The sequence below is a fragment of the Arvicola amphibius genome, chromosome 4, assembly GCF_903992535.2.
Source record: "Arvicola amphibius chromosome 4, mArvAmp1.2, whole genome shotgun sequence".
Classification (NCBI taxonomy): Eukaryota; Metazoa; Chordata; class Mammalia; order Rodentia; family Cricetidae; genus Arvicola; species Arvicola amphibius.
The window spans coordinates 146,399,989-146,427,374 of record NC_052050.1 but is presented as its reverse complement, the minus strand read 5'-3'; the positions used below and the strand labels follow the sequence as shown (position 1 = coordinate 146,427,374).

General features: G+C 46.2%; 1 protein-coding gene across 10 annotated transcripts in view; it reads right to left on the bottom strand.

The window, feature by feature from the left end:
- Window positions 1–26,719, bottom strand: part of Ido2 (indoleamine 2,3-dioxygenase 2) — a 45,176-nt gene extending 18,457 nt beyond the window's left edge. Inside the window, exons 1-7 of one of the 10 annotated variants that reach the window (XM_038327581.1) lie at window positions 26,395–26,719; window positions 13,835–13,930; window positions 7,543–7,662; window positions 4,793–4,911; window positions 3,218–3,232; window positions 1,881–1,980; window positions 570–687 (exon numbers count right to left, since the gene is read on the bottom strand). In XM_038327581.1, coding sequence (XP_038183509.1) covers window positions 570–687; window positions 1,881–1,980; window positions 3,218–3,232; window positions 4,793–4,911; window positions 7,543–7,662; window positions 13,835–13,930; window positions 26,395–26,514 — 688 coding nt within the window. In that variant the 5' untranslated portion in view covers window positions 26,515–26,719. Of the gene's footprint in view, window positions 1–569; window positions 688–1,880; window positions 1,981–3,217; window positions 3,233–4,792; window positions 4,912–7,542; window positions 7,666–13,834; window positions 13,931–26,394 lie in introns of all 10 variants that reach the window. The other 9 variants (XM_038327580.1, XM_038327586.1, XM_038327583.1 and 6 more) reach the window with 9 other exon arrangements.
- Between the last annotated feature and the right edge of the window lie 667 nt (window positions 26,720–27,386).

Sequence of the window (27,386 nt, the reverse complement as noted above, 5' to 3'; positions counted from 1 at the left end):
ACCCCCCTTAAACACCCAGCAAGCACAATTGATAGATTTCTGTGTTCATGAAGATTAAAAGAGCCAGCCAGATGGTTTGCACCTCCAGAACAGAGTTGTCCATCAGGGAAGGGTTGCCAGTTACGCCTTCCTTCGGCAGCTCCTGCTAGCACTGGCCACAGAAGACTAAAGGAAGGCTCAGGTGTCTCAGAAGCCACAGAGAGGAAAAGGAAATGAATCTGGAGGGGTTTGCGGACACCTCCACTGGACAGCCCTGCGCCCTGCGCCCTGCATCCTAACCAAAGAGGCTGAAGCACAACCAACCAATATTCCCCTTGTAACCCCATCCAATCTCCCAGGCTTCTGCATAAGCTCAGCGTACCAAAGACGTATCTGGACCCTGAAGAAGGCAAACTACGCCAATCACAGGAAAATATACAGAACAATTCTGCAAAAACATAAATGTTTCTACCGCCTGAAAAAAAAATCATTCTCTGGTTGACTAGCGCCATCTTGTGGAGAGCTGTACCATCATCACTTAGGGCCCCGCCCAGGTCCAGGCCCCTGGAGGCTCCACCCATGCTTCTTACCATGCATTTGGGCCAAGGCTTTAGCCATGTCCTGGATAGAGAGTCTCAGCTGCTGCAGGGCCTGGAGCAGGGTGTCCTGGTTGTGTTGCAGAACGGCCTCCACTCCCCGAACCAGGGCCTAGGAATGAGATCCATTTTCTCAATACGCGACTTTCCCTTAAAGTCCAAGGAGTAGGCAGATCACAGAGCAACGGCCCACACTTCTGGCACACCTCTGGAGCACAAGTCTTGACATCAAGGCCCTCAATGCTAGTATTTTCTCACTCGCTTTGGATTTCCCATGTCATGGTCGTTCCTAATCTGGCCTCCCCAGCTGGGAGATCCTCCCCGCAGATCTGTGTGACATCGGACAAGTTTCTGTAGACTTCCCAGCTTCACAGCTCCGTCGGCCCAGATGCTCTCCTTGTCTTAGACTGATCTCAGCTAAACCGATGGATTAGCATCAGCTGCTGAATCTTCCAGGGGACCAGTGGGCGAGACAAGTGGATGAGGACGGAATGGCCACAGGATTTCACTACCGTGTGGGCATGTGGCTGGAACCTGGGACTAAGTTCCTGCTATACCCCGGCCCTGACTTTCACTTTTGAGAGTGAAAGATTCTGAAGTAATTATGTGCCCTGACTGGACACTCTATTGAACAGCAGGCGTCCAATAAAACCATAAACCACCCTAATCTAGAGATAAAGGTGAGATATGAAAATTCCCGTCTCACTGTCTATTGTCTATATACCCAGCCCCGCTAGAACCCATGGGACCTGAAAAGGGAAAAAATAAATTTTGCAGCCCCCAGGGCTGGGTCACCTGGGTGACCTCAATGATGCCTGCACTCTGGAAGAGATCATTTCTTCTGCATATTCACAGAGTTACTCTCTTGTAAGAAATTCACACACACACACACACACACGCACGCACGCACGCACACACACACGCATGCATGCACACACGCGCCCTCAGCTGCCATTTCTGAGGGGAAGTTTGCCTGACCCTTCAAGCATGCGTTACTTTCACCTTCTCCTCACAGAACAGCCTTTTTCTCTCTAACCTATGTGACTCCCAGCTGCTGTGGGACCACGAACTGTGACAGCCAGCTCAGCGGGTATCCGTCGCACCCTGCTCACGGTGCCTGTGCGTAGACGGAGGAATGGTTCGCTTCGTGCTACAGGGACGCTGACACCACAGACTAGAACTCAGATCCCTTCCTTCGTGCTTGACCAAGTAGGAGAAGACCTGTGTCTGTCCTTGTGGAGGAAACCACCACGGGGAGAGGACAGTGCTTGGCTGAAGGTGAGAGACTGAGAAGCGAGAGGATACCTTAATGCCAGGCACGGCTGCCTTCTCCACCAAAACGGTCACCAGTACGAAGGCCTGCAGGCTCTCTCCCCCGGGAAAAGAGATGATGGTTTCCAGGTTACTGGAAGAAAGAGGCCACCAGGAAGGAGGCAGACCATGTCAGCTAGAGCCAAGCTCCCCTAACCTGAAGACTCTGGCCTTGGTGATCCTTGACCTTTACCCCAGTGGAAGAGTCATGGGAACCCACCACGTTGGGCAGATTTTAGCAAGAGGTTTCTGGTCCTTCAGGATTTTTGTCTAAAGCTAAGGGGTCCTGGAGCTAGAGGGATCAAAGTGAACCCCTTCTTCCCGATTAAGGTACTGAAACCAGCTGTGGTTCCGGGAAATAAGGCAGCTTATCTTCTTATCTCAGGGCATATAAATGATTATTCATGGCCAGATTCAGTATAGTTTAAGAACTTAGCCTAACCTGCTCCCCCTTTTGGTGAGGCGGGGTCTTACCATATTGCATATTGTCCTCCAACTCACGATCCTCCTGCCCCTGCCTGGCAGATATGAAGATTATGGCTGTGTACCTGGCTAGATCGAGTTCTTACCGAGCATGAGATGTTGCCACAGAACAGGGCTGGAAGACTATCAAGAGGGGCCATCTCTACTCAACCTGACATCTGACCATCAGATTCATATCTAACCCAATCTACAAAACCCAAAGAAGTCGCTCTGGGCAGCTGCTTCATCTCCAGCTAGTATGAGCAAAGCCAAGACTCGAACCTCAAAACAGCAAATCAGATGGGGGTCACGCATTGCCATCGGTTCAGCAGAGGTGTGTCAGTTTGGGGAACGATGTCTTCACCTCCCACCTGTACCCTTCACAGAGTTGAGGGGAATGCACACACGGTGCAAGAGTGGCTTCCCTGCCCGCTTTGCTGCCCATGGAAGGTGGAGCCTCTGGCTGCAGACCAGACCTGCCCTCAAGGGCTCCAGTCCACGGGATGACAAGGGCTTTCAACGGGACTTTCCTATCACTGTGGTCTGCTTGCATCTGGCCTTTCACAGACATGGTACACAGATGAGAAAGCCCTGTGAGACTGTTAGGCTCCGCCACAGAGTCATAATTCGCTGTTTTCTTACACTGCACTTTTTATTGTAGACATATGGTTATGAAAAATTAATTCCTTTACCCCTACAAGGTAGCCTTTCTCAGAGCTAATGCTCGGACTACTGAGTTTTTAACATATTTCTTTGCCTTTTCATGAGTTCTTAGTTGATGCTGTGCTATCCACAGAACTTGCCACGCTTCCCCTGTTGTTTCCTCAAAAGCCTTGAAAGGCCCCAGTGGTTCTATGGGGACATCTTACCTGATTTCCCATGGTCTGGTCACATTCCGGTTATCGGCAATGACAAAGAGAACAAGAAAAGAACAACTCGGTTGGTGACCAGAAATAATTCTTGGAGTCCCCGGTACCCAGGCTCACACCCTCATAGGCAATGCCCGTGCAAACATACTCATGGGCGTGCACCTAGTACACCACGGGTTGTGATTGGACAAAGAGCCACTGAGTGACAGCGCGCACAGGATCTCAGCTCTCGGTGCCAGTGCCTTGTGTCTGCGCAGGTGCGCGCTCATTCTTGCAGCTCTTTAGCTGGCCCTCGCCACAGCCCCAGGTTAGTTACTCCGATCCTACCCAGCTGTTCGATCAGCATCTGTCCCCTCGCCAAGCTTTCCCCACTGTTCTCCTGGAATTCTAGAGACCCTGTTTGTGTTGCTCTTTGACATCGTCATGAGCCGCTTTGACCTGATATTGAATTGCTTCAGGAGTGTTTCATTTCTCTTTCTTTCATTTCTGCAAAGCCCTAAGCTCTATGTAGACATCTTAGAAGATGTCAGGAATACGTTCATCTAAAAGGACGACTGGGGAGCCCCGGTCCTGCACCTCACTTGTTGGGTGGTTGCTTTTTACCTTATTCTCAGCCCAGAGCAGACACATTCCCCTTTAAACTTTCTTTTTCCTTTTCCCTTGAATCATAAACCCAGCTTAGTCAATGCAACGCAGTCACCACAATAATCCATGTCCATAATATTTATTATCTCACTCATCTCAATTGACTAATCCTAGGCTAGGTTTGATAGCTTTCAATGTGTACCAGTTTTTTATTACTTTAGAACTGGTCAAAGATCAAGCCATGGCTACCTATACCATCATGCCAAGGAAGATCTCTCTGTCCAGCTCAACTTCTCCTTTGCGGTTTTAATTTATCACAAAAGTAGACGCTGTCTTGGGTCTACAAGCTGAAATAAATTTCACTATGAAAATGAAGTCTCCACGGATTTGGTGCTTGTTTAAAAGTTAGAAGACAAACGCTTCTAGGCTCAACTCAGCTGTGAAGTGGTTTAGACTAGGCGGAATCAATGGCATACAGCAGATTCCCACACACCTAGAATCACTCGTTCAGAACCACATTGATCACTCTTGGACAGCCAATCCTGACCTGACTGGAATGGAGGGCAGAAGGGGGAATACACCACGGGCTGAGAAAAGAAAGAAAGAGAGAGGGAGGGAGGGAGGGAGGGAGGAAGGGAGGGAGGGAGGGAGGGAGGGAGGAAAGAAAACAACAACAACAACCAAAAACCCAGCACAGTGTGGTTACACAGGAGGCTGAAATTCAGAAATCCAGATGTGAAGTGGAAGCAACAGGAAAAAGCATCTGAGGCCAATGTGTTTAGAGCCCACAAAGAAGGAACATCTGCAGTTTAAATGTGTGTATCCACTCTTTCATGGAGCCCTAGAGCAAAGGATAAGTGTGAACACACAGCTCACTATAAAGCAGCCCTAAGCCCGTGAGCCGTTTTATCTGAGGACAGCTGAAGTTCCAGGTCCTCCCAATCCTGAATCTCTGTCCGTTGGTGTCTAAAGAACCCTTTCCCTCCTTACCCTTCTGGGTTCCTTTTGGTCCAGTTTGTCAGCACCAGGTCAGAGTGGACCAGGATGGGAGGGAGCCCCAACTTCCTGGAGACTTCAACAAAAGGAATGGCAAGAGTTCTTGGCAGCACCTTCAGGACAGGAATGCAGACAATCTGTATATTCTATTGGCAGAGGAAGTCACCACAGTTGGCTGTGATAAGCAACCTGGGGACCAATGAGTTCCCTGAGTAGTCCACATCTGTACCCTACAGACACTTCCTGGGAGAGACCCAGTGGGAATGCTGTCTATGAGAACACATGGCAAGAGATGCAAAATTCAGAAATGGAGCATATGTACACACAGCGCACAGAACCTCTGAAGACTATGTAAAGCAGAGCATCACCAAAATGTTTAGTTACAGACCTAAGAACTAGCAATGTAAATTGATCTTTAGATAGATGATAGATTATAATATATATGATAGACAGATAAAAATAGATATGTGATAGATAGATGATAGAGAGATGATAGATTGATAGATTGATAAATAGATGATAGAGAGATGATAAATAGATAGGAGATGATAGATAGATAGATAGATAGATAGAAAGAAAGATAGATAGTAGATAGATAGATAGATAGATAGATAGATAGATAGATAGTAGATAGATAGATGATAGATAGATGATAGATAGATAGATAGATAGATGGTAGGTAGGTAGGTAGATAGATAGTAGGTAGATAAATAGATGATGATAGAGATAGATAGATAGATAGATAGATAGATAGATAGATAGATAGATAGGTGATAGATAGATAGATAGATAGATAGATAGATAGATAGATGGTAGATAGATAGCATGTACATAGATAGTAGGTAGATATGCAGATATACAGATACAGGCATTGATGCCTACGATGCAGAAATGGAATAGAAATGTAGATGTAGGGTGTGAGAGAGAGACTGATACAGAATAAGAGACAGAGAGACAGAGACAGACAGACAGACATGGACAGAGAAACAGAGATAGGTGAATGTAGGCACATTCATGCCAAGTTGAACGTGCAGAAGTCCGTGGACAACTTCAAGTGCCGACCCTCACCTTCCACCTTGTGTGAGACCCAGTGCTCTCTTGTTTACTATTGCCATGCCAGTTTTCACGTAGGGTTTGGGGACCAAAGTGCCAGTGTCAGGCCTGCTTGGAAGTCATTTACCCACTGAGCGGCTCCCCAGCCTGGGACCGAGGACAATTTATAGATCTTTGTCTGCCGTTCTTCCTTCCTCAGAGCTGGGAGAGAAGTGTGTTGTAGGAAAGGTACCATTGCGGAGTTTGCAGAGCGTGGAACTCCATGGCACGCTTCTGCAGGAGGCAGGGGCTGGAGAGGATGGGAAGAGGTGAAGTGGTCCCTCAGCTGGAGGATCAGGAAGGACTTACAAGATATAGGTAAGGGTCATGAGGCTGGGGTGGCCTTGGGGGCTGGATGTTGCTTCCCTCACCCCTTCTTGAGCCCCCCTCCTGATTCAGAAGAACAGTTTAGGGAGCATATGGCAAAGGAACTCATTAAGATGTCACAAGCCTAGGTTTTCAAGTCTTCAACACTGGACATTAGACACTTGAGCTCTGAAGATGAGATACAATATGCTGCCGTGTTGAAATCGAGAGGAGCTGTCCTTTCCTCCCAGTCTCCGGCGTTTCCTTGTGGGACGAGAGATGTGATGTGCCTGGCAAAGCATCGCTCAGGCGTCTCACACACGGGCGATCCTGGAATAAGAGCCACACCTTGATTTCTGGGAAAGAGAAACCGAGGAAAAGGGAAGAGGAAATATCTGGAGCTCCTGTTGAACGGTGAAGTATTAACTCAGCACACAGAGACCCTGGATTCTATCCCAGCACTGTCAGCCAACACAAACAATACAAAGGAGGGGCTCATAACTGGACAGCGTGGCGCGTGCCTATAAGCCCAACACTTGGTGGGCTGAGGCAAGAGGATCATGAATTTGAGAACAGCTTGGACTAAAAAGAAAGTCCTAGTCTATTTTGGACTACTTTGTAAGACCTTGACTCAAAAAAAATAATTAAATAAAATAAATAGACTTTTAGGAAGGAAGGAAGGAAGGAAGGAAGGAAGGAAGGAAGGAAGGAAGGGGAAGAAAGAAAGAAAGAAAGAAAGAAAGAAAGAAAGAAAGAAAGAAAGAGAAAATGGAAGCTCGAGAACTGGGGTTTGATGCCCTAACAGACAGACTGAAACTCGAAAGTCACACAGAGCTAGATAAAGGACTGATAAATGAACAGCTTGCTGGGCAGAAAGTGGTATTAGGAAATAAAGGAGTGACCACATCCCTATGTGTCACTGGGGGAAAGCCATCTGTTTCAGCGGAATCAGTTACTCTGGTCTTCCCACTGTCTTCCAGCTGCTCTGGGCAAAGGAATTGACCTTGAACTTGGGACAGCTCTCTGGGTGACTGGACAATAGGGTGATTATGAAAATCATGATAACCAATGTATTTGAAAATAAAAAAAAATATTCAAGGTGTTTTATGAGTTCCTGGGATCTAAGGAAGATTGTCCCACATTGTTGGAATGGGGGTGTCAAGAGCCTTTGGAACTGGCCATTAGTCTAAAAGAAAATCAGCTCTATAGCAGCGGGGAGAAGTCCTAACCCTTCCCTTGCCTACTTCGAATTTTCTGGAGTCTGTGCAGTGGAACTTCGGACTGGTGGCTTGATTCTTGGTGCAGGGACCCGAGGATCACCTAATAGGCTTCTCCTTACCCCTCACCTTTGGGGGCTGGGTCTCTCCTTCTTGCCAAACGAATCCCATGGTGATAGCGGCCAGCACCAGGTGTGCGAGGCGTTGCTCACGATGACCCTTTAGGAACCTGCAGTCCAGGAGGGGCATCTACTGAAGAGAGGTTAAGATCAGCAGCTGAAGACTAAAGGGTGAGGGACTAAGGCAGGGGTTCCGTGACTTGAGGGTTCTGCAGCTATTGGAGCCGTTTGGCTTTCAACAATCATCTAAATAGCTTCGTGCACACCCACTTAACCCAGCAACGATGCAATGTGGGAGATGCCCCGTCCTAGGGTGCCAGAACCCGATCTCCATCTGTTGCTTTGAAGGTCGCAGAGTAAGCATCAAGGTTGAGCTAAGTACCCCCGCCCCCGCGTGCAGCTTCTCAAACCCCTTAACCTTGTAACAGCTTTGAGAAGAGTAAGATCCAGTGGGCTAGGGAATGTAAACTCCCTACTAAATCATGGCTCAGCTGGGTATAAGGCTTGCTCGGGGCCCTGGTAAATTACCCACAACCCAGCAAGATGAAGTGGTGGGGCTTTCCACCCAGCTCTGTCCCCACCTCGTTCTCGTGGGAAACCCCAACTTCTGGTGACACGGAAAGGTCACCCTGGAAAGCGGCGCCAGTACGCAGTCGAGCCACGCCAGCTTCTTTATCTAACCCGGGTGCCATCTGCTCATCCGCTCATCCCTCTGACACTCTGCACTTCGCTCCCTTTGCCCCACAGGCGCCTCAGAAGGTGGGCACCTCTTGAAACTCCTCAGGACCCTGGCTCCCTAGGGGTGGGATGGACCGAGAGGGGGGTGCAGAGCCCTTCCTCCTCCCGCCGCTAGGGGGCAGGGTCTGCCTGCGGTTTGTGGTGTGGTGGTGCAGCCAATGACGACAGTAGCTACCTGGTACTCTCTACAGGACGCTTAATTGAATAAAGAGTGTCTGAAAAATGACGCTGAAACCCCCATGCAGGATCCAAAGGACAAGACTGTCGCAGAGGCATTTGCTAACGTCACAGAATCAGGAAGGAATGAAGTGGTTCTGCGGACTGACCACAACCCAGCTCCCTTGAATCATGAGTCACAGGTTTTATTTGAAAATTTCCAGCAGCCAGTTTTTTTAAAGCAACAAAGAAGTAACATTAATTTTAAAAATGTACTTTGTTGAGTCACTGTATAAAACATATATTTAACATGTAATCAATATAGAAGTCTTTCAAACTCTTGAAAATCTGTTTTGTCTCCTCACTTTGTCCTCGGACGAGTCTCAGCTGTTGAAGAAGGCACCTACAGGGCAGCCTCAGTAAAGGAACGATGTCCTTGGGAACAATGTTTTCTGAACATTGCAGAGTTGCTGGCCTCGCCTTCTAAACATACAGATGATTCAAAAAGAAACTATAGGAACTGAAAGGGAAACACTATCTTTGTAGTTAATCCCTTTGCCGTCACAAACAGCCACTGATGGCTAGGGACTACACACCCTTTATCTTCCGGAGCTGAACGTAGTGACCACACATTCCAGAATTTTCCACCGTTCGTTTTCAAAGTCAGCTCTGCTCTTATCTCAGTTTTGTGTAGAACACAAAGAAACGGGTTTCATTACGACATTTTCATGTGTGTGTGTTTGGGGGGAGAGAAACTAGAGATTGCTATACACACACACACACACACATACACACACACAGAGAGAGAGAGAGAGAGAGAGAGAGAGAGAGAGAGAGAGAGAGAGAGTTTATTTTAATTACTTCTTTTCCTAGCATTTGTTTGTTGTTGGAAAGGCTGCTTCTTTAGCTCCACGTTGGTTTGCTTGTGCAAACTTGATGTTTAAGAAAGGCTGCCATTCACTTGCCTTATTGACAGCTCTAACTGTCCAACTGTAATCTTCATAAGAAGCAATGGTGTCTCTAAAATGCACATATATATCATATATAATTATATATTATATATTATAATGATAATAAAATATATTATATATTATAATTGTATATAATTTTTTATTGAGCTATATACTTTTCTCCCATATCCTCCTTCCTCTCCCCTCCCCTTCAACCCTCTCCCAAGGTACCCATGCTCCCAATTTACTCAGGAGATCTTGTCTTTTTCTACTTCCCATGTAGATTAGATCCATGTATATCTCTCTTAGGATCCTCTTTGTTGTCTAGGTTCTCTGGGATTGTGAATTGTAGGCTGGTTTTCTTTGCTTTATGTCTAAAAGCCACTTATGAGTGAGTACATATGATATTTGTCTTTCTGGGTCTGGATTACCTCGTTCAATATGATATTTTCTAGATCCATCCATTTGCCTGCGAATTTCAAGATGTCATTATTTTTTTCTGCTATGTAGTACTCCATTGTGTTAATGTACCACATTTTCCTTATCCATTATTTGGTTGAGGGGCATTTATGTTGTTTCCAGGTTCTGGCTATGACAAAAAAATGTGATGAACATAGTTGAGCGCACGTCCTTGTGGCACAATTGAGCATCCTTTGGATATATACTCAAAAGTGGTATTGCTGGATCTTGAGGAAGGTTGTTTCCTAGTTTTCTGAGAAATCACCATACTGATATCCAAAGGGACTGTACCAGTTTGCACTCCCACCAGCAATGGAGGAGTGTTCCCTTTACCCTACATCCTTTCCAACCTAAGTTGTCATCAGTGTTTTTGATCTTGGCTATTCTTACAAACGTAAGATGGGATCTCAGAGTTGTTTTGATTTGCATTTCTCTGACGACTAAGGATGTTGAGCATTTCCTTAAGTGTCTTTCAGCCATTTAAGATTCCTCTGTTGAAAGTTCTCTGTTTAGGTTGGTACCCATTTTTTTATTGAATTATTTGTTATTTTGATGACCAATTTCTTGAGTTCTTTGTGTATTTTGGAGAACAACCCTCTGTCCAATGTGGGGTTGGTGAAGATCTTTTCCAATTCTGCAGGCTGCCATTTTGTCTTGTTCACCATGTCCTTTGCTTCACAGAAGATTCTCAGTTTCAGGAGGCCCCATTTATTAACTGTTTTTCTCAGTGCCTGTGCTGCTGGGGTTATATTTAGGAAGTGGTCTCCTGTACCAAAGCATTCAAGTGTACTTCTCACTTTCGTGTCTATGAGGTTCCATGTTGTTGGTTTTATGTTGAGGTCTTTGATCCATTTGGACTTGAGTTTTGTGCATGGTGATAGATATGGATCTATTTGCATGTTGATATCCAGTTATGCCAGCACCATTTGTTGACTATGCTTCCTTTTTTCCATTTTATGTTTTTTGCTTCTTTGTCAAAAATCAGGTGCTCGTAGGTGTGTGGATTGATATCTGGGTCTTCGATTTGGTTCCACTGGTCCTCCTGTCTGTCTTTATGCCAATACCAGGATGTAAAAAACACCTTTTTAAACTTACAAATCATTTAGAGTGGCTGTAAAATGCCAGGCACATACATATCTGTGCATACCAAGTGTGTAAGCATACTTTAACATCAGAAAATGGTCTCTTTGGCATCTGTACCGCACCTGGGATGAAACTGATATTAGAAATTTAGTGTGCTGGCCCAATGTCTGAGGTCTTGTGTTAATTATATTTTTGAACTGCCAATTATTCCCACTGAGTGGAAAATATATTACTGCTGTTTGTGGGTACACTGACTCCTAAGGGCATTATTGGATTGTGTATTTAACCAAATATCATAAGACGTTATTTAATTATTTATTTAACCTGGCAAATTTAATCTCAATATTCTTCCCTCAGAGCGCAGTAGATACTCAAGGGCTCTCCCACCCAGCTGTGCCTCTCTGCTGACCTCAACACTGAAGTGCTGAGTGTTCCCGAGACACACCGGGCACTTGTGCACAGCACTGAAGTACTGAGTATTCCCAAGACACGCCCGGTACTTGTGCACAGCACTGAAGTATTGAGTATTCCTTAGATACACCGGGTACTTGTGCACAGCACTGAAGTATTGAGTATTCCCGAGACACATCAGGTACTTGTGCACAGCACTGAAGTATTGAGTATTCCTTAGACACACCGGGTACTTGTGCACAGCACTGAAGTATTGAGTATTCCTTAGACACATCAGGTACTTGTGCACAGCACTGAAGTATTGAGTATTCCTTAGACACACCGGGTACTTGCTCTCAGCACTTCTCTCGCCTATTGCAAAGCATCCTCTGCTACAACATCTAGTGGGATGAATGCGCATAAGATAGGATATTTGTTTCTATGCAGAATGGAAAGAGTATTTTTTTTTTTTTTGAAGAAACACATACAGTTCCGGCATCCGGGAGGCTGAGACAGGAAGACCTCAAATTTGCAGCCAGCCTGGGCTACTGTTAAGACCCTCTCAGAAAGTAAACAGCTATGTCTCTATTTCTATCATTTACATACCTATAAATGATAAGCACATATCCACATGAGTAGATGTTCAATAATTGTTCACATATAGCCTACCAGACACTCTCTGTCACTCGGTAAACCATACGGCAAAGATGTGTAAGAGTGGCAGAGAGACACATGCGTGTGTCTGACCTCTTAATAGCTGTGCGTTTTCATTTACATAACAAACATGTGAGCTAAGGGAGATTCAGGGGCTCCGCCTTTTACCCTTTCGTCTTTTATTTTTTTATTGCTATCGCTATTTAAAATGACTACGACAAACAGCCTTGTGTATTCATTCTTAAGTTGGTCTTGTTTTTTTTTTGAGTGAGTATTTTTGCAAGATCGAGTCATACAAATGGACTAGCGGCAGCAAAGAACATGCGTATTTAACATCTCCACTGATGCTGGTACCTTGCTTGTTACACAGAGCTGGCCTGTGGCTGGTGGCTAGATAATCAGTTTAAAGGAGAGTGGGCGAGGACAGAAGCCTTGGTTTGTGGGTTTCGTCCCATTGGGAGACCTTCCCCGCCAATGCACATCTAACACGTTTGTGGGTTCTGGTTTTCAGCTGCAGACAGAAGCATGAGGCATTCCCTTTCAGGGTGAAACATCCTGTGAGGAGTTTGGGGGGACGGTGTGTACATGCTCCAAGCCCACAGCTTGATTGGGGTAGTATGCTCACTGCAGGTTTTCTCGGGGGTCATAGGTCAGCGTTAGTTCTTTGCTGATAGCAGTCTCCATCTTATTTCCTTCCTTTGATGTCTTTGTTAGGGTAGTGTGTCCACAGTGTGTGAGAGCCACCTCTTGTGAGCCCTTTCCCAGCAGGCTTTGCATGAGCTTTGTGCAAAAATAAAATAAAATAACTTGGAGTTGTATTTTCTTGCATGGGTCGGTTTCAGCCCTCAGCTTCATTGGGTGAGGACCGGGTTTGGGTGAGGGAGGGTGTTTATCTAGGGTGTTACTGGGGCCAGATGCCCATCCTGATTTCTGATTGTCCCGTGAAGCCATTCGATAAGTACTTTTCAGTCAGCTCACCATCAGACGTTAAATACCAACAAAGAAGGTCCTGAGAGGTGGAGGGCTGTCTCGTAGCTCCGAAATCCTACGACTGCTTCTTATAGATGTGGACAAGAAAGGGGAGGTTCCGTGCAGATGTGGGGGTGCTATGCAGATGTGGGTGCTGTCACACGGCAGGAGCTATAAAAGGGGGAGGTCCCATGCAGATGTAGGGGTGATGTTATATGGCAGGAGCTGTGAAGGGGTGCTTACAAAATCCATCGATGCTCACCACAATAAGACGAAGGCTTTCTCCATTTCTCAAACAAGGGAGCGAGATTAGGAGGATCTCTCCAGGTTTTGTGCCTACTATGAAATTTCTGAATCAAAGCATTTTCTCCTAGTATGCCTTCCAGAGGGGCGTGACTCCAATTCTCCTGGGACCGAGAAGTCATACTCTTCTGTATCTGCCCACTCTGTCACAGATGTACCTCATATATGTGCATGCAAATTGTAGTGTGATGTTTATGGATTTCATTATTTCTCCAGAGCCGTGACTGACCCTGAATTTATAAGTCAGAAAGACTTTGATTCAGCCAGTATATCACACGCTATATCAATGTTATGTTACTCGATAAGATCTGCCACTCAGAGGTGGCAGATCACCCACCACGTGAGCAGAGACAAGGCCATGCATGTCTTCCTATTTCCCCTTCATTTATTTTAAATGCTCATCTATGATCTTTTTTTACGCAAACACGATGAGGACTTGGTATGTTGCAGGTGTTGTTCTGTGCGAGCTAAGGAGAACAATCTCAGCAACAATGATCGGTTCCCTTTGCCCGGTCAATGGTCCTAACTCCCACAAATCCGGGGAAGGAAAGGAGGGTGACAGCAAGGGGGTGGTGTGAAGAGAAGACCAAAACAATGTACCTTGTACACGTGGGCCCGGAGCTGGTGGCTCTCGATTAAGTGAGGAAGTTCACTGGCAATTTCCATCCAAGGCCTGTACTGATCGGGAAGTTCTTTCTGCATTTCAAAGAGAAACAGCTCAGTGTTTCAGATCTCTCTGGACAGCAGCTTCAGAATGCTCTTTGGGAGAATTCGAGTCAGCCCACGTGTGCAAACAGAGCACACTACAAGCCTAGCCTGAGGAGAGACTAGCCGCACAGATATCCAGATGACAAGAATCTGTGCTCACATCATTTAGCAAGGGAGGGGGAAGTGCAGGCAACCGGGTCCTGATGCAAACCACACGCTCTTGTGGGTATAAGGGCTTGGGACTCTGCAGAGAGCAGAAGTGGTTAATGCTTCACCTGCTGAGGGAATGAAAAGGGACTTTTTCACAGACTCATGAGCATAGGGCCTGGTTTTGAAGTCCAAAAGTGACTTTTTTTCTTTTCTTCATTTTTGCTTTTTTGTATTTTTAGTCTTTTGAGACAGAGTTTTGCTATGTAGCCCAGGTTGACCTTGAACTCAAAATACTCTGCATCAGCCTCGTGAGTACTGGGTTGCGGATATAAGCCCTCAAGTTTATAGTTTTATTTTTATTTTGAGGAAGTCTCTGTGAATTGCCCAGGCGGCCATTGACCTCGCAAACCTCCTGCTTCAGCCACCAGCACAGCTAGAATTACAGGCTCTTGAGCCACCTGGTCTGGAGGCATCTATTTCCGTGAGTCAGTTTGCACCGAGACCCATCCGCTCCCATTTGTCTGTGGCAACATTTGCATGCTAGAGCTGGGAAACGGCAGCAAAAAAAGCTGCCTGCTGTGCAAAGGAAGTTTACGTGGCCCGTCAGAAAATGTTTGCCAAACCTGGATGGAGCCCAGTGGCTTTTCAGTGAACCGGTTGTCCTAATTCACGTATGGCCACTGAGCCACGGAGAAATGAGTTGAAGACCGTGTTGGTGAACAGAGTGGCTGTGTGACGGGTGGGGACACAAACAGGAAATGCAAGTGGAAGACAGAGCAGGCAGAAAGCTAGTTCTCAAAGGGTGGAGCTTACACGTCTGTAGAAAGTAAAGCCGTCGGCCAAGCAGTGTGAGGTTCAGAGGGAAAGTCGCTAAAAGGAAAACCAGAGCGCGTGGCAGGCACTTCAGAAGCTTATGCAAACTGAAAGAAGAAAAAAGTCTAGGTTAGCACCCCGGGGAGTGTTTACACGGCAGCTACAGTAATTGACTCTGCCGGCATAGATAAAGTTCTGAAAGTTCACTGAGCCATAGAGAGAGACCACACGGAAGTCGGAATGTAAGAGAGGAAAGGCAATAATCAGAAGATCAAAGGCATCGATATAGAATTAAAAATAAGGCTACCCAATGGGGCAGTGGTGGCGCACGCCTTTAATCCCAGCACTTGGGAGGCAGAGGCAGGCGGATCTCTGGGAGTTTGGGGCAAGCCTGGTCTACAAGAGCTAGTTCCAGGACAGGCTCCAAAGCTACAGAGAAACCTTGTCTTGAAAAACCACCAAAAATAAATAAATAAATAAGGCTACCCCTTAAAGCATCAGAAGGAAGTGCGAGCTAGTTTCTCCAGTTGTTGTTGCTGCTGTAGAACTTGAAGTCAGGGTCTCGGAAGCTGGATTTAAATGCTCCTGTGTTAGGGAACTCTGCGAATATGTGGCTGAACTTTTTAGGAACCATGTCAGTGGAAGGGAACCTGCTTTCCAGAGGTCTTCTAAGTAAGTGCAGCGGAGGAGCAATGGGAAGAAGGAGAGGGGGGCACTCAAGGGCAGCAGGGCATGGAGAAGGGAAGAAGGGGCCTGGAGAAAAGGGAGCTGCATCCTTGAGGGAGGAGGCAGGAGGGAGATGCATCCTGGCAGAAACAGAAGCAGGAGCTAGAGGCTTGGTTTCCTGGAGACCCAGTTTCTCAGCTCACTGGAATGAAGTTGAACAAGTTGGCAGGACTAGAGAGGGGTAAGCATTGCGCTAAGAATCAGGGAGAGGAGCGGGGGCTGACCCTGAGCATCATCACAACACGGCCAGGAAGTTCTACAGTACACATTTGGAGAAATAGAGATCAACAAGAGACCCACATATCACTTGGGCGGGGGGGAGGGAGAGGCTTTTCCCATGAACACCTGCATCTCCCAGGATTCTGTGCTCAAACTCCTGGTCAACCTGCAACTGCAGTATTACCAACATCTTGCCATAAACTCTGAAATGTCTGGACTTCAATTAGTCATTTCTTTTCTTTCTCTGACTCTGAAGTAATTCCAAACTGGAAGCCTTGAATCGAACTACATCAGGAAGGGTGGTTGTAGCTCCTTAAATATGGGGATGTTGCTGGGGAAGACTGGCATCAGACTCAGTCATTAGCCTCATGACTTGTCTATGACTTGCCTACTTCTGGGAGGCAGAGTCTGTGCTGGTCCACTCACCCTCACCCCACTCCAGCCTTTGTCCTGGGCAGAAGTCACTGATGGTCACTGATGGTGTCCTATTCTCTGGGAGACAGCTACAGGGGCAAAGCTGAAGGCAGCTGAGTTGAAACCGATATAAGAAAAGAATAGCAGGAATAGAAGCAGAGGCTAGTCGATTGCTCAGGGGCAGAGCACTTGCCTAGGACTGTGAGCTTGACTCTCACCCTTAGTACTAGAGAAAGAGACAGAGATAGATAAAGACTGATAAATAGATGGCAGAGAGATAGAAGATAGATAGATGATAGATGTATGATAGAGATAGACATAGATGGATGATAGAAGATAGATAGATAGATAGATAGATAGATAGATGATAGATTAGATAGATGATAGATAGAGAGATGATGATAGATAGAGAGAGATGATAGATGATAGATAGATAGATAGATAGATAGATAGATAGATAGATAGATAGAGATGATAGATAGATAGATAGATAGATAGATAGATAGATAGATAGATAGATTAGATAGGTGATAGAGAGATGAGAGAGAGAGAGAGAGATGAGATAGAGAGAAAGATAGGGAGAGAAAGAGAGAGGAGAGAGAGAGAGATATTTATGCGGATAGACCTGTGAACTGGTGACTTATTTCATCTCACTGGTATGATCCTTACATTTTAGAACAGACTAGCATACCTTCTGTTTACCCTGAAACAGAAAAGCACACATGTGAAGTCAGGAGGACTCAGATGCCCCTGGAGTAAACAAGACTGAGGAAAAACTGTCAGTATTACCCATACCTTCCCTTCTTTGGCACCTAAATAAGGAATCCTCCACTCCGAGCTAAATTAAGCCCACCTTGATTCTGCCTTCCTAGTTTCTGTGAGAAACCTTAAATAGTTTATTTCTTAGTAGTGAGACTCTAGGCTGCAGCCTGTTTATCCCATTAGAGCCCAGAGAGCTGCTGCCTCTCTTCATTTCCAACGTCTTGTGTTTGGACTCCTGCAAACAAACACAGCCAGGGAGCCGTCCAAGTGTGGTCAGAGACCACAATAACTGTATCCCTTGGGGACTGTCCAACCCACAGACACTTGGCCCTCATCCCAGACACATACTCCACTCTAGTGGAGCCCTGCAGCCAGTGACCCCCAGCTAAGGCTGACATTGCCTGAGGAGATGCCTCCCTCAACCACAGGTGTTGCTAGGCTCCCTGGCCTCTTCAATTCTTCCCCAGGAGAGTACTGAACACCCTCTCAAACAGTACTACAAGTCATTTAAAGTGCATTCTGCCTGCCAACCTTTCCATTAGAGACTGAGAAAAGCCCAGAATTATGTTAGTTACTCTTCACTGCAGGATTTCATGTTGCAGCGTTGGAGACAATAGCAGCAGGCAAGGGTCTCATTAGGGCGCAGGCGTCCTCTCTGATGTCAGTTTGTACTGTACCTGTCGCATTCATTTAATTGATTAATTAAACTTTTTCCCCCTGAGGGATATGCCTTAGCCCTTTGATGTCTGAGGTCTAAGGTCTCCAAGTTCCTCTCAAGTCTGGTTGTCCGGGGAAATTTCTTTTACAAATTCAGACAGACTGTTTTATGTCTCCACACAGCATCAGAGAGTCCAGAATCAGCTACGCAGAGAGGCTATGTAGAGAGGAAGATAAAGACCTTTGGGGCTTCTGGGATTTGGAATTTTCTGAAATCCACAAGGCCCTGGAAGTTTGTCAGACACCTACAAATTCCCCATGATGGGGCCTGTTAGTACTTGTGAGATGACATAGAATGTGGTCTGGTTAGCCCCTGACTAAAACCTAAGGTCTCTATGAAGATGGGCATGATGGGAAGTGTTAGCTCATTGAAGAGCACCTGCCTAATATATGCAGCAACAGCAAGGAATAACATTAATTAATTAATTAATTAATTAAAAAGCAAACAAAAACAAAAAATAAAGAGTGCTTTCAGTGCAGGGGGTGGAAGAGAAGCCTCAGAACTGCCTAGCTGACCTGGAGAACTTCTGCCCAGCTCTAATTTCGTTTCCTTTTTATAACAAGGGAGCTGTAAGCTGGAGGTGACTCTTCAGGTAGGTTGATCAAAACTAGCTGGGTCTTGGATAAAGGGCCAGAGCGGCTACTAAACACCTCTAACTTCATTATAATAAATGCTACGTCCCAAGCCCCATGACACTCTCGGTAACATCACAGTTAACAGTTGCTAGGGGAATGGCCAGAAAGAGCCATAGAAGTTAGAAAAAGAAGGCTAGACCAGTGCCCCCACAGGTAGGATGAGGGCCTGAGTTCATCCTGGGCCCCATGAGGTGGCAGGAGAGAACCAGTTCCTGGGACAGTTGTCCACTGACCTCCAGAACTCCAGAAGCCCCGCTGTGGCATCTGCATTCTCTCTCTCTCTCTCTCTCTCTCTCTCTCTCTCTCTCTCTCTCTCTCTCTCTCCCTCTCTCTCTCTCTCTCTCTCTCTCTCTCTCTCTCTCTCCCTCTCTCTCCCCCTCGCTCCCTCCCTCCCTCCCTCCCTCCCCTCCTCCTTCCCTCCTTCTCTCCCTCTCCCTCTCCCTCTCCTTTTCTCTCCATCTAGTATCAGAAAAGAATTGAAAATCTCTCCCAGTATTATGCCTTTCAGTTACTAGCCTATCCCCAACCCTGCCCCACCTCTTTGATCCTATGCCTGTAATGATAACAGAGCATGAAATTAACTTGTGGGTTTGCCTCTCACATCGCCCCTTCCTACCAAAACTAAAAGTCTTTGCTTCTCAATGGCTGTTCAGTCTTATTAGTAGCTCCCCAGTTCCTAGAGAAGGCAAGGTCATGGTCTTTGGGGTCAAAATTGCTAACGGGGCATTGAAAAAGCACAAACTCTGCTCCGTTATTGCCCCCCCCCCTCCCGTCTAGAATGAGGCCGCCTGGAAGGTTCCAGTGTGGGTCGTGTTTTTCCTGGTGTGCTATGACCTGTGCGGCACCCGGATCATTATCAACTTGTTACTATGCTAGTTTTAAATTTCTAGTTTTCTGCAAGTTCAAAACTCCTTTGACAGCTTTTAGTCATTGGAGTTTTGTTTCTTCCTTCTGTTTTGAAACAAAATGCCACTGTGTAGTCCTGGCTAGACTGAAACTCAATGTATCCCAGCTAGGGTGTCCTCAAATTCAGGGGAATCCCCCTGCCTTAGCCTCCTAGCCTGTGATTCCAAGTCATTCGTTAGATTTTGTGTGTGTTTTAAATGGCCATTTGTAATGGAATCGTCAAACAGACCTATATTTCATTCATTTTCCTGGTCTAAAACCATGCTTGGAAAATTCCTCTCTTCTCGAAGCCATTTCTTTACATTATTTCTATTTGTACCAATGCTTGCCTTTGGTCCATCTGTGTTTGTATAATGAGACTCCTGTTCCACGGTTCCCACAATGAAACCCGGAAAGTAAAACAGTTAATATTGATTGTCAGTCTGACAGGCTCTGGGAATCACTGGGAAGACAAACTCACTTGTAAGAGGTTATCTGGAGTAGACTCACTGAGGTGAAGACCTATCTGAACTGTGGCACCATTCCGCCTTTGGGACCCTAGACTCTATACAGAGGAGACCCTTACCTAGAGCTAGCATCCATCTCTCTCCGACTCTTGGCTGTGGATGCAACATTGCCAGATATTGCATGACCTCCAGCTCAAGCTGCCACAGCCTCCCCTCAGGATGACCTGTACCCTTGAACTGTGAACTAAAATGAACCCTTTCTTCCCTCCGTCCCCTTTTTCAGGACATTTTGATACAGCAATGGGAATAGAGAAGCGAAGGCTAAGGCTCGGTGAGGTTACCTCTCCCTGTGTGGCTCATGTGTTTGGTGGCCCAGCCAAACCCCTTCTGACACAAGTTCACAGAAACCTTCCAGTCTTTGTTCAGAATAAACACACAGGGGAGGGGAGAGATGTAGGATACAGAGTTGGTGCCAAGGAAAGAAAACTGTAAGTTTTAAATGCTTCTTGTCTTTCATTAAAAAAAAAAAAAAAAAAAAAAAAAAAAAAAAAAAAAAAAAAAAAAAAAAAAAACAGAGATGGAGATATGGGATGAACAGGGATAAATAGTCTTTGGCCCCTTGCCCCCCCCCCCTCTCTCTCTCTCTCTCTGTGTGTGTGTGTGTGTGTGTGTTTCTCTTCACCCTTCCTTTTCCTTTATTTTTGGTGTTGGAGACACAGCCTCTGTCCTCAGCCCGCAGAGTGCTGGGATTTCAGGTGCACACCACGACACACAGACGACTCACATTTCTTTCCTCATTGCAATAAATGACCTGTCTTATGCTTACTTATCTTTCAAAGTAAACTTAAAGAAAAAAAAAAAAACCTTTACAAAGTTCTACATACAATATGAAATGTGTGCCAAGAATACACTTAGATCGTTAGTGCTGAAGAACCAGAATCGTGGACTTGATTCAGAGAGCCCAAGAGTGTCACTGTGAGAAGGGATGCTGACATGTGTTTGCCGGGCTAACACACAATCAAATGCCTTACAAAGCATTATAGCCACGAGTCATGCATTATATTTTCTTAATCTCTTTCCTTTTTATTATTATTATTATTATCATCATCATTATTATTTGAGACAAGGTTTTATTATGTAGCCCTGGTTGGCCTGGAGCTCACTATGTAGACCAGATTGGCCTAAAACTCATGAAGATCTGCCTACCTTTGTCTCCTGAGTGCTGGGCTTATGTGCTACCATGCCCGCCAGCTGTGCCGGTTAGTTTTTGCCAGTTTGACACACGTCAGAGGGGGCCTCGTGGAGGGATTGCCCCTTTCAAAGTGGCTGATAGGCAAGGGCATTCTCTTGTTAGCGATTGATGTGGGAAGGTCTGGCCCACTGTGGGCAGTGCCACCCCCTGGACAGTTGGTCCTGGAAGGTATAAAAGGGTAGCTGACCGTGAGAGTAAGAGTTCAAGTTTTGCTTCAGTTCCTGCATCCAGAGCCCTGCGGGAACTCCTCCTATGTAATCTATTGCCATAGGGATTTATAAGCCAGATAAACCCCCTTCCTCCCAAAGTTGCTTTTGGTTGGCATCTTATCACAGAAACCAAACACAAATTAGAACACCCTCTGAGTGAGTCACTCTGATTGTACGCAGAGCCTTTTATTATAGCCGGGCCAGAGTGGGAAAGATGAAATGGGCCAGGAGGCAAGGAGACAGAGTCAAGTTCATTACCAATGGCTGTTTCCAGAGGGCAAAAGTACTGTGTGACAGTAAGTTCAACTGCTCAAGGATGAGCAATTGGTTCCAGGCCAAGGACCATGTGGTCGTGTTATAATCTTTTATATACTATAAGACAGCAGAATACTGTTAGGTTTCAAACCTGGGACAAATGTCTGAGGTGAGTCTTTAACATATCAAAGCAGACCTAGCTACCAGCTTCCCCCAGCATTCCTCAGTGCCTACCTATTAAAGCCCCCCCATACCCTGCCCCCTACCCTAAATTCTCTTTAGCCTAAGGGATAGGCTGTCCTCCCACCACCCCCCGATGACCTTCCCTATGTAATTCAGCCATTTTGATTACCAGTTCTCTCTTTGGGGCCTCCTGGCTGCTGTACCTGGTTCCCTTACTTTCCCCTTTCCTTCCCCTCCCCCGTCTCTTCACAGGGCACAGGACCATGTCCACTCTGGGCTCTCCTAAATGTCTCTGCCCCCACCTATGTTCTTCCTTTAATCTCCAATAAACGTTCTCCTCCCCCATACCTAGGGGCAGTCATGTCCTGAGGTTTGTTTCTTTCTGTTTTGTTTTGTTCTTTATTAGGGTCTGACTGCCTATTTCTCCGCTGTCTCTCCAAATTTTTGGTTGCAGTATTACCAGCCCCCAAAACCCACACTTCAGTCATTATAGTCCCCTTTATTACCGCGTGCATCCCAGGCTTGGTCAATGTCAGCCATTATGCAATCTGGCCTCTTTGCCTCCACACCTACTCTGGATTGATTGTGACTCAAGGCCCCAGCGTCCCGAGTCAGATGTGCTCCAGAGGCCATCTGTGCTGACCTCCCATTGCAGGGCAGCGCTAGTTCCTCCTTTCTGTCTTGTCTGAAAAGTACAGTCTTCCGTGGCAATTCATCTTCTACCCTTTCTTCCAACCAGTTGTGGCCCGATGCTTCAACCAAGTGCTTAGAATTTCTTCTGAAGGTGAAGGCACGTGTTTGTTTTCTGGAGGGTATCCTCAAGGCCATGCCTGTCAGTCTGTCTGTCTACTTGGTGGTACCTGTACAATGTCTTCTGACTGTCAAGTCTAAAGGGAACTCCAATTCCCCAGACTCCAAAAAAAGCAGTCCAAACATCCAGAAATGAGCTCAACCTGGACTACAGAAAGATTTCTGGTGGTGAGATAAAAGCCAACATTCCTCAAGAACTTGAGAAACTGGTTCCCCTCTGCCTGAAGGAGCCTCTGCCCTTACCTCCAGCAGAAGGAACATCACCTGTGGCACCAGGCCCCTTCAGTATCACAAGAACCTGTTATCCACGTCAAAGACCATGCCCGTGCCCTAGCCCTTCTCACCCCTGCCCCTACCCTAAACTCCCTCCTGCTCGCAGCTCCCCTGCCCTCTCCCTATGACCTTGCTATTCTTGCTAATTGTCCCCTAGCCCAGCTCTGCTCTGTTCCTGTTTCTCTCGCTATGCTTTCCCTATTCTCAATACCCTGCCTTCTCCCCTCTCTCCCAGACAGCCCTCGCCATGTAAAGTCTGTTGGCCATGCTCAATCCACTTCTTTCTCTCTCTGCTCTGGGCTATTCCAGGTGCCTCTGGCTGTTCTCGCTCGCATATCTACAATAAGGATTTTATTATCGGTTTATCTAGTTGGTGTTAGTTTTGCATGTAAACTACTTTCCAGCCCTTCTAGGTGGTTCTGTTGGCTGTGGCACCTTCATAGCTGGTTTGTCTAGCTTGTTCTCTCAGTCAGCCATCCACTGCATCGCGATAGCCCATCATGAATCTGGAGCCTGAATAAACAGGGTGGGAGGGGCTCAACGTTTGGGTTGTTTGTGAAAACTCCCCTAATGGTATCAACACCCCGTTCAGGAACCACCGCTCTCATCTACCCTGCCCTTAGTGCTGTGCGAGGGAATGTCTCAAACAGCAGTCACATTGTGTTTATGAAGGGTGTTAGGTCATTTTCCAGAGCCTGGCATTGCGACTCTCAGCCAGACTGCAGCCCTGCCTCTTGCTGCCTCTTTGGCAAACTGATCTTGCGTTCTTCATCTCCCTGACGTGCACAGAGAACAGACGTCTTATCAAAGAATTTTTGTGTCATTTCATAGATATGAGGAGCGATTTTCCACAGGGACACTGAAAATAGGAAGTCTTTGGTTTACAGAACCATTCTGCTAGGGCCTGTATAACGTAATCTACCGCCCCTAAACCAGACTGCCTTCTCATCCATTAGCTAACTATGTTTAGTTTAGAGAGACTTCCTGGTAAGGATTTGTTGTAAGGAAACCCAAAGACCCCCTGAAAGAGATGCCTGAAGGGTACCCTCCTCACCACCCTTGGCCTGAGAAGAACAGATTTTGGCTCTGCCCTGGAGCAGAGAATTGGGTTCCCTCCACTACTCTTTCCCAACATTCAATTGATGTGTTGAATGTGTTGTGACACTATTTGTCCAGTGAGTCTGTCTTGTCCTTTAGGTCAGCCAGAGCCTGATTCTAATCAAAGTTCCTTTCTTCTCCTTTACCAGAGAAGACATTTAAAACCCTCACACAAAAGAAGGAAAATTAAAAGAGAAACAAAAGAATCATACTGAAAGCACTGGACTATAAGCGAGTTACAGGGTGGAGCCAGGAATTTTTCTTTTCTGTGTGAGCAAGACTGGGGATTTCTTTCAGGGGATATCCATCCGCCAAACCACAGCATAGACCCTTCCTAACAAATGGGAAGAGAAGTTGACGCTTCTAGTCCCGATATTTATAAAAAGGAAAGCGATAGAAAAGCCTGACCTGGTGTTTCCCTGAATGCACTGTTATCTTTCCGACTCAGCCCACAGTCTTAGTGATGCCAAGGGCATGTCTCATCAGCACTTCCTCTCCCGTGAACTTGGAAGGATGGGAATGTACTGGAGCGAAGTCGTGCATGCACAGTCCTGTGTGCTTTGTGGTACTTTGGTTGACCTTTTGGTTTGTTTCTGTCTTGAGACAGGGTCACAGGGTCTAGCAATGTAGTCCAGGCTGGCCTGGAACTTGTGAGCCTCCTGCCTTCCAAATACAGACACACACACACACACTCACATACACACACACACACACACACACACACACACACACACACACACATGGGAAGGAGGCAAAGAGACAGAGAAAAAAGACCGTGAGAGACTATGAGAGGGATGGGGTGGCTGGTGACACAAAGGAGCCTTTTGGAGACACAACCTTCAGAGCCCCTCCCTCAGGAAATCTCCCGAGGACTTTCAAATCAATTCTCAGAACAAAGAAGATATGCACCTTTTAATAACCTGATGGGACTTTGGGAAGTCGTGTCAGGTGCTTTAGTTTAGCATAGACTGTGTGACAAGGAGCCTGGAGGAGCCAGCATAGTAAAAAAGCTATCACGTCTGCCAGGCGCTGGTGGTGCACGCCTTTAATCTCAGCACTCGGGAGGCAGATGTGGGCGGATCTCTGTGAGTTCTAGGCCAGCCTGGTCTACAAGAGCTAGTTCCAGGACAGGTTCCAAAGCTACAGAGAAATCCTGTCTCAAAAACAAACAAACAAACAAGCAAACAAAACAAACAAACAAACAAAAGCTAGCCTGTCAGAGTACAGACTGCTTTTTAGCTCTGTTCCAAAGAGAGAGAGAGAGAGAGAGAGAGAGAGAGAGAGAGAGAGAGAGAGAGAGAGAGAGAGAGAGAGAGAGAGAGAGAGAGAGAGCTGCAGGAAGGCGTGGCTTAATTTAGGCTGTGAGATCTGGCCTAAAGGTACAGACCCTCTTACCCCATTAGAACAAATACCCCTCTACCCGGCCAGCTTGCAGAAGAGGGACTGAGGTCACAGGTAACAGCTTTCTGTAGAGAACTTAGTTCTTCCCACCAGTTTGCTCTCTCCAGTAACATTAAAAGACTAAGTGAGGAAGCTTGTCAGTGATCCCTGCTTTGAGGAAGCTGAGGCTAGAGGCCAGCCTGGGCTACGCAGTGATGCACTGTTTCAAATCAGAGCAAACAGAAGTCTCTTTGCAATAGGTATTTGAGTTCCTGGTATTTTTAAACAACATTAAGGGAAGAACTGGCTAGAGGCAGGATGTCCATGCTGATTTTATCAGTTACAGTGACCACGACATTGAATCCCTAGACTTTTAAATGAACAGCCTTATACTCACTTATGGCCAATTTCTAAAAGATAACAAGAAACTTGGCTTTGCCACTAGGACTTTGCCCAGACACATCTTCCAAGCTCAGACTACGTTAAATGAGAACAGCCTGATACAAACTGGCAGGTAAATAGGAGCATGCGCAGTAGGATTGAAAGCTAGGACCGTGTGTTTTCCAAAGTTCCTTCCTTATTTCAGAGATTCCTGATACCATCAAATCTTTTTTATCAGCTCTGAAAACACCAAAGATTCCCCCCCCCCCATTGTCTCTGTTGCCGCCGGCAAGCAAGATAAACTAATTTGTACCAACACAGTGCACTGAGCACGTCAGCTGCTCATTCTCTCTGCTGGAGTCATGGCAATCTTGTCTCCAGAGCAGAGTGGATCTCCAGTGAGGCCATTCCATTATTCTGCATTACACCCTGGGGGAGGTCATGTGCCTCACTTAGCTGTCCAGGGCCCTACTTGCCTTCTCTCTGACAGCACATGGGCCCAAAGCAGCTTTTTTATTAACTAATTGTAATAAAATATATTCACAACATACAGAGGAGAACCCACATCACACCTTTGCTTCTGATGAGTCAGGTTTCACTATATAGATTCCTTATATACATTAAATATATGGGATATATTTAAGGAATCAGCAGGCAAACACTGCTGATCTTTGTGCTGTCCCCTGGGAATCACAGGACCGTATTTCCAGCATCCTCCTCTGGCTGGTGACTTTGTATTATACTGACCCTTACAATAACCTCCTATAAAATAAAATCAAACGATCAAGATATTTGGGCCAGCCGGGACACAGAGGTCCTTACCAGAGGATTCTGAAGTAGAAAGCCATACTCCTCAGAAATGTGGTATCTTCCCAAAGACAGAGGCATCACTGGCTTCAAAGTCTGCCTTTGAGGCTCCATATTCTCGCCTGAGGTATCCATCTGCCTGCGCTGAGGAAAATGACTGACTAGGAGAAATGTCCCAGCTGCCCGCTTTTGACTTAGTCCAGCTGTGTGCTGCTTTGGCGGCAGCAGGGAAGAACCTTGCCCAGAGGTTGAATTCCAGGATGGCCACAAACCTGTTCTCAGACAACGCCAGGTAAACAGTGAAGATTAAGAATTAAAACACATAAGCAAATAGACTGACTCTAAGAGCCTCCCTGCTTTCCCTGCCTTATTCATAAACTACGAGAAAGTTTCCTTTAAACCCGGACATGAAGAGCTGAACTCTGGGAAGGGAAAGATTAACCTGACTCTCAGTTGTGGTTGCTCAGATCCACACCCAACACTCAAGCGTTCAGTTCCTGAGGAATTCTTACAACTTACTGGCTTTTTATCTTTATTTATATTGATATGGAGTTACTACATTCTTCTTTTTAAAAATTTATGTGCTTATTGAAATTAAACTTTATCATCTCCCCTTTTGGTTCCCTCCCTCCAAGCCCTCCCATGCTCCCTCTCTAATTCATGGCCTCTTTTTCTTTGTTGCCATTACATATACACACATAAATAGATAAATACAACCTCTCAGTCAGTTTAGAGTTACTTGTATGTGTAAGATTTCAGGGCAGACCTCTTGATATGTATACACAAGGGAGGGACAGTAAAGAAGTTGCTAACATGATCGCTCCATAGTTTGCTTGCTTTGTTTTGTGTGTGTGTGTGTGTGTGTGTGTGTGTGTGTGTGAGAGAGAGAGAGAGAGAGAGAGAGAGAGAGAGAGAGAGAGAGAGAGAGGGAGAGGGAGAGGGAGAGGGGGAGAGGGAGGGAGGGAGGGAGGGAGGGAGGGAGGGAGGGAGGGAGGGAGGGAGGGAGG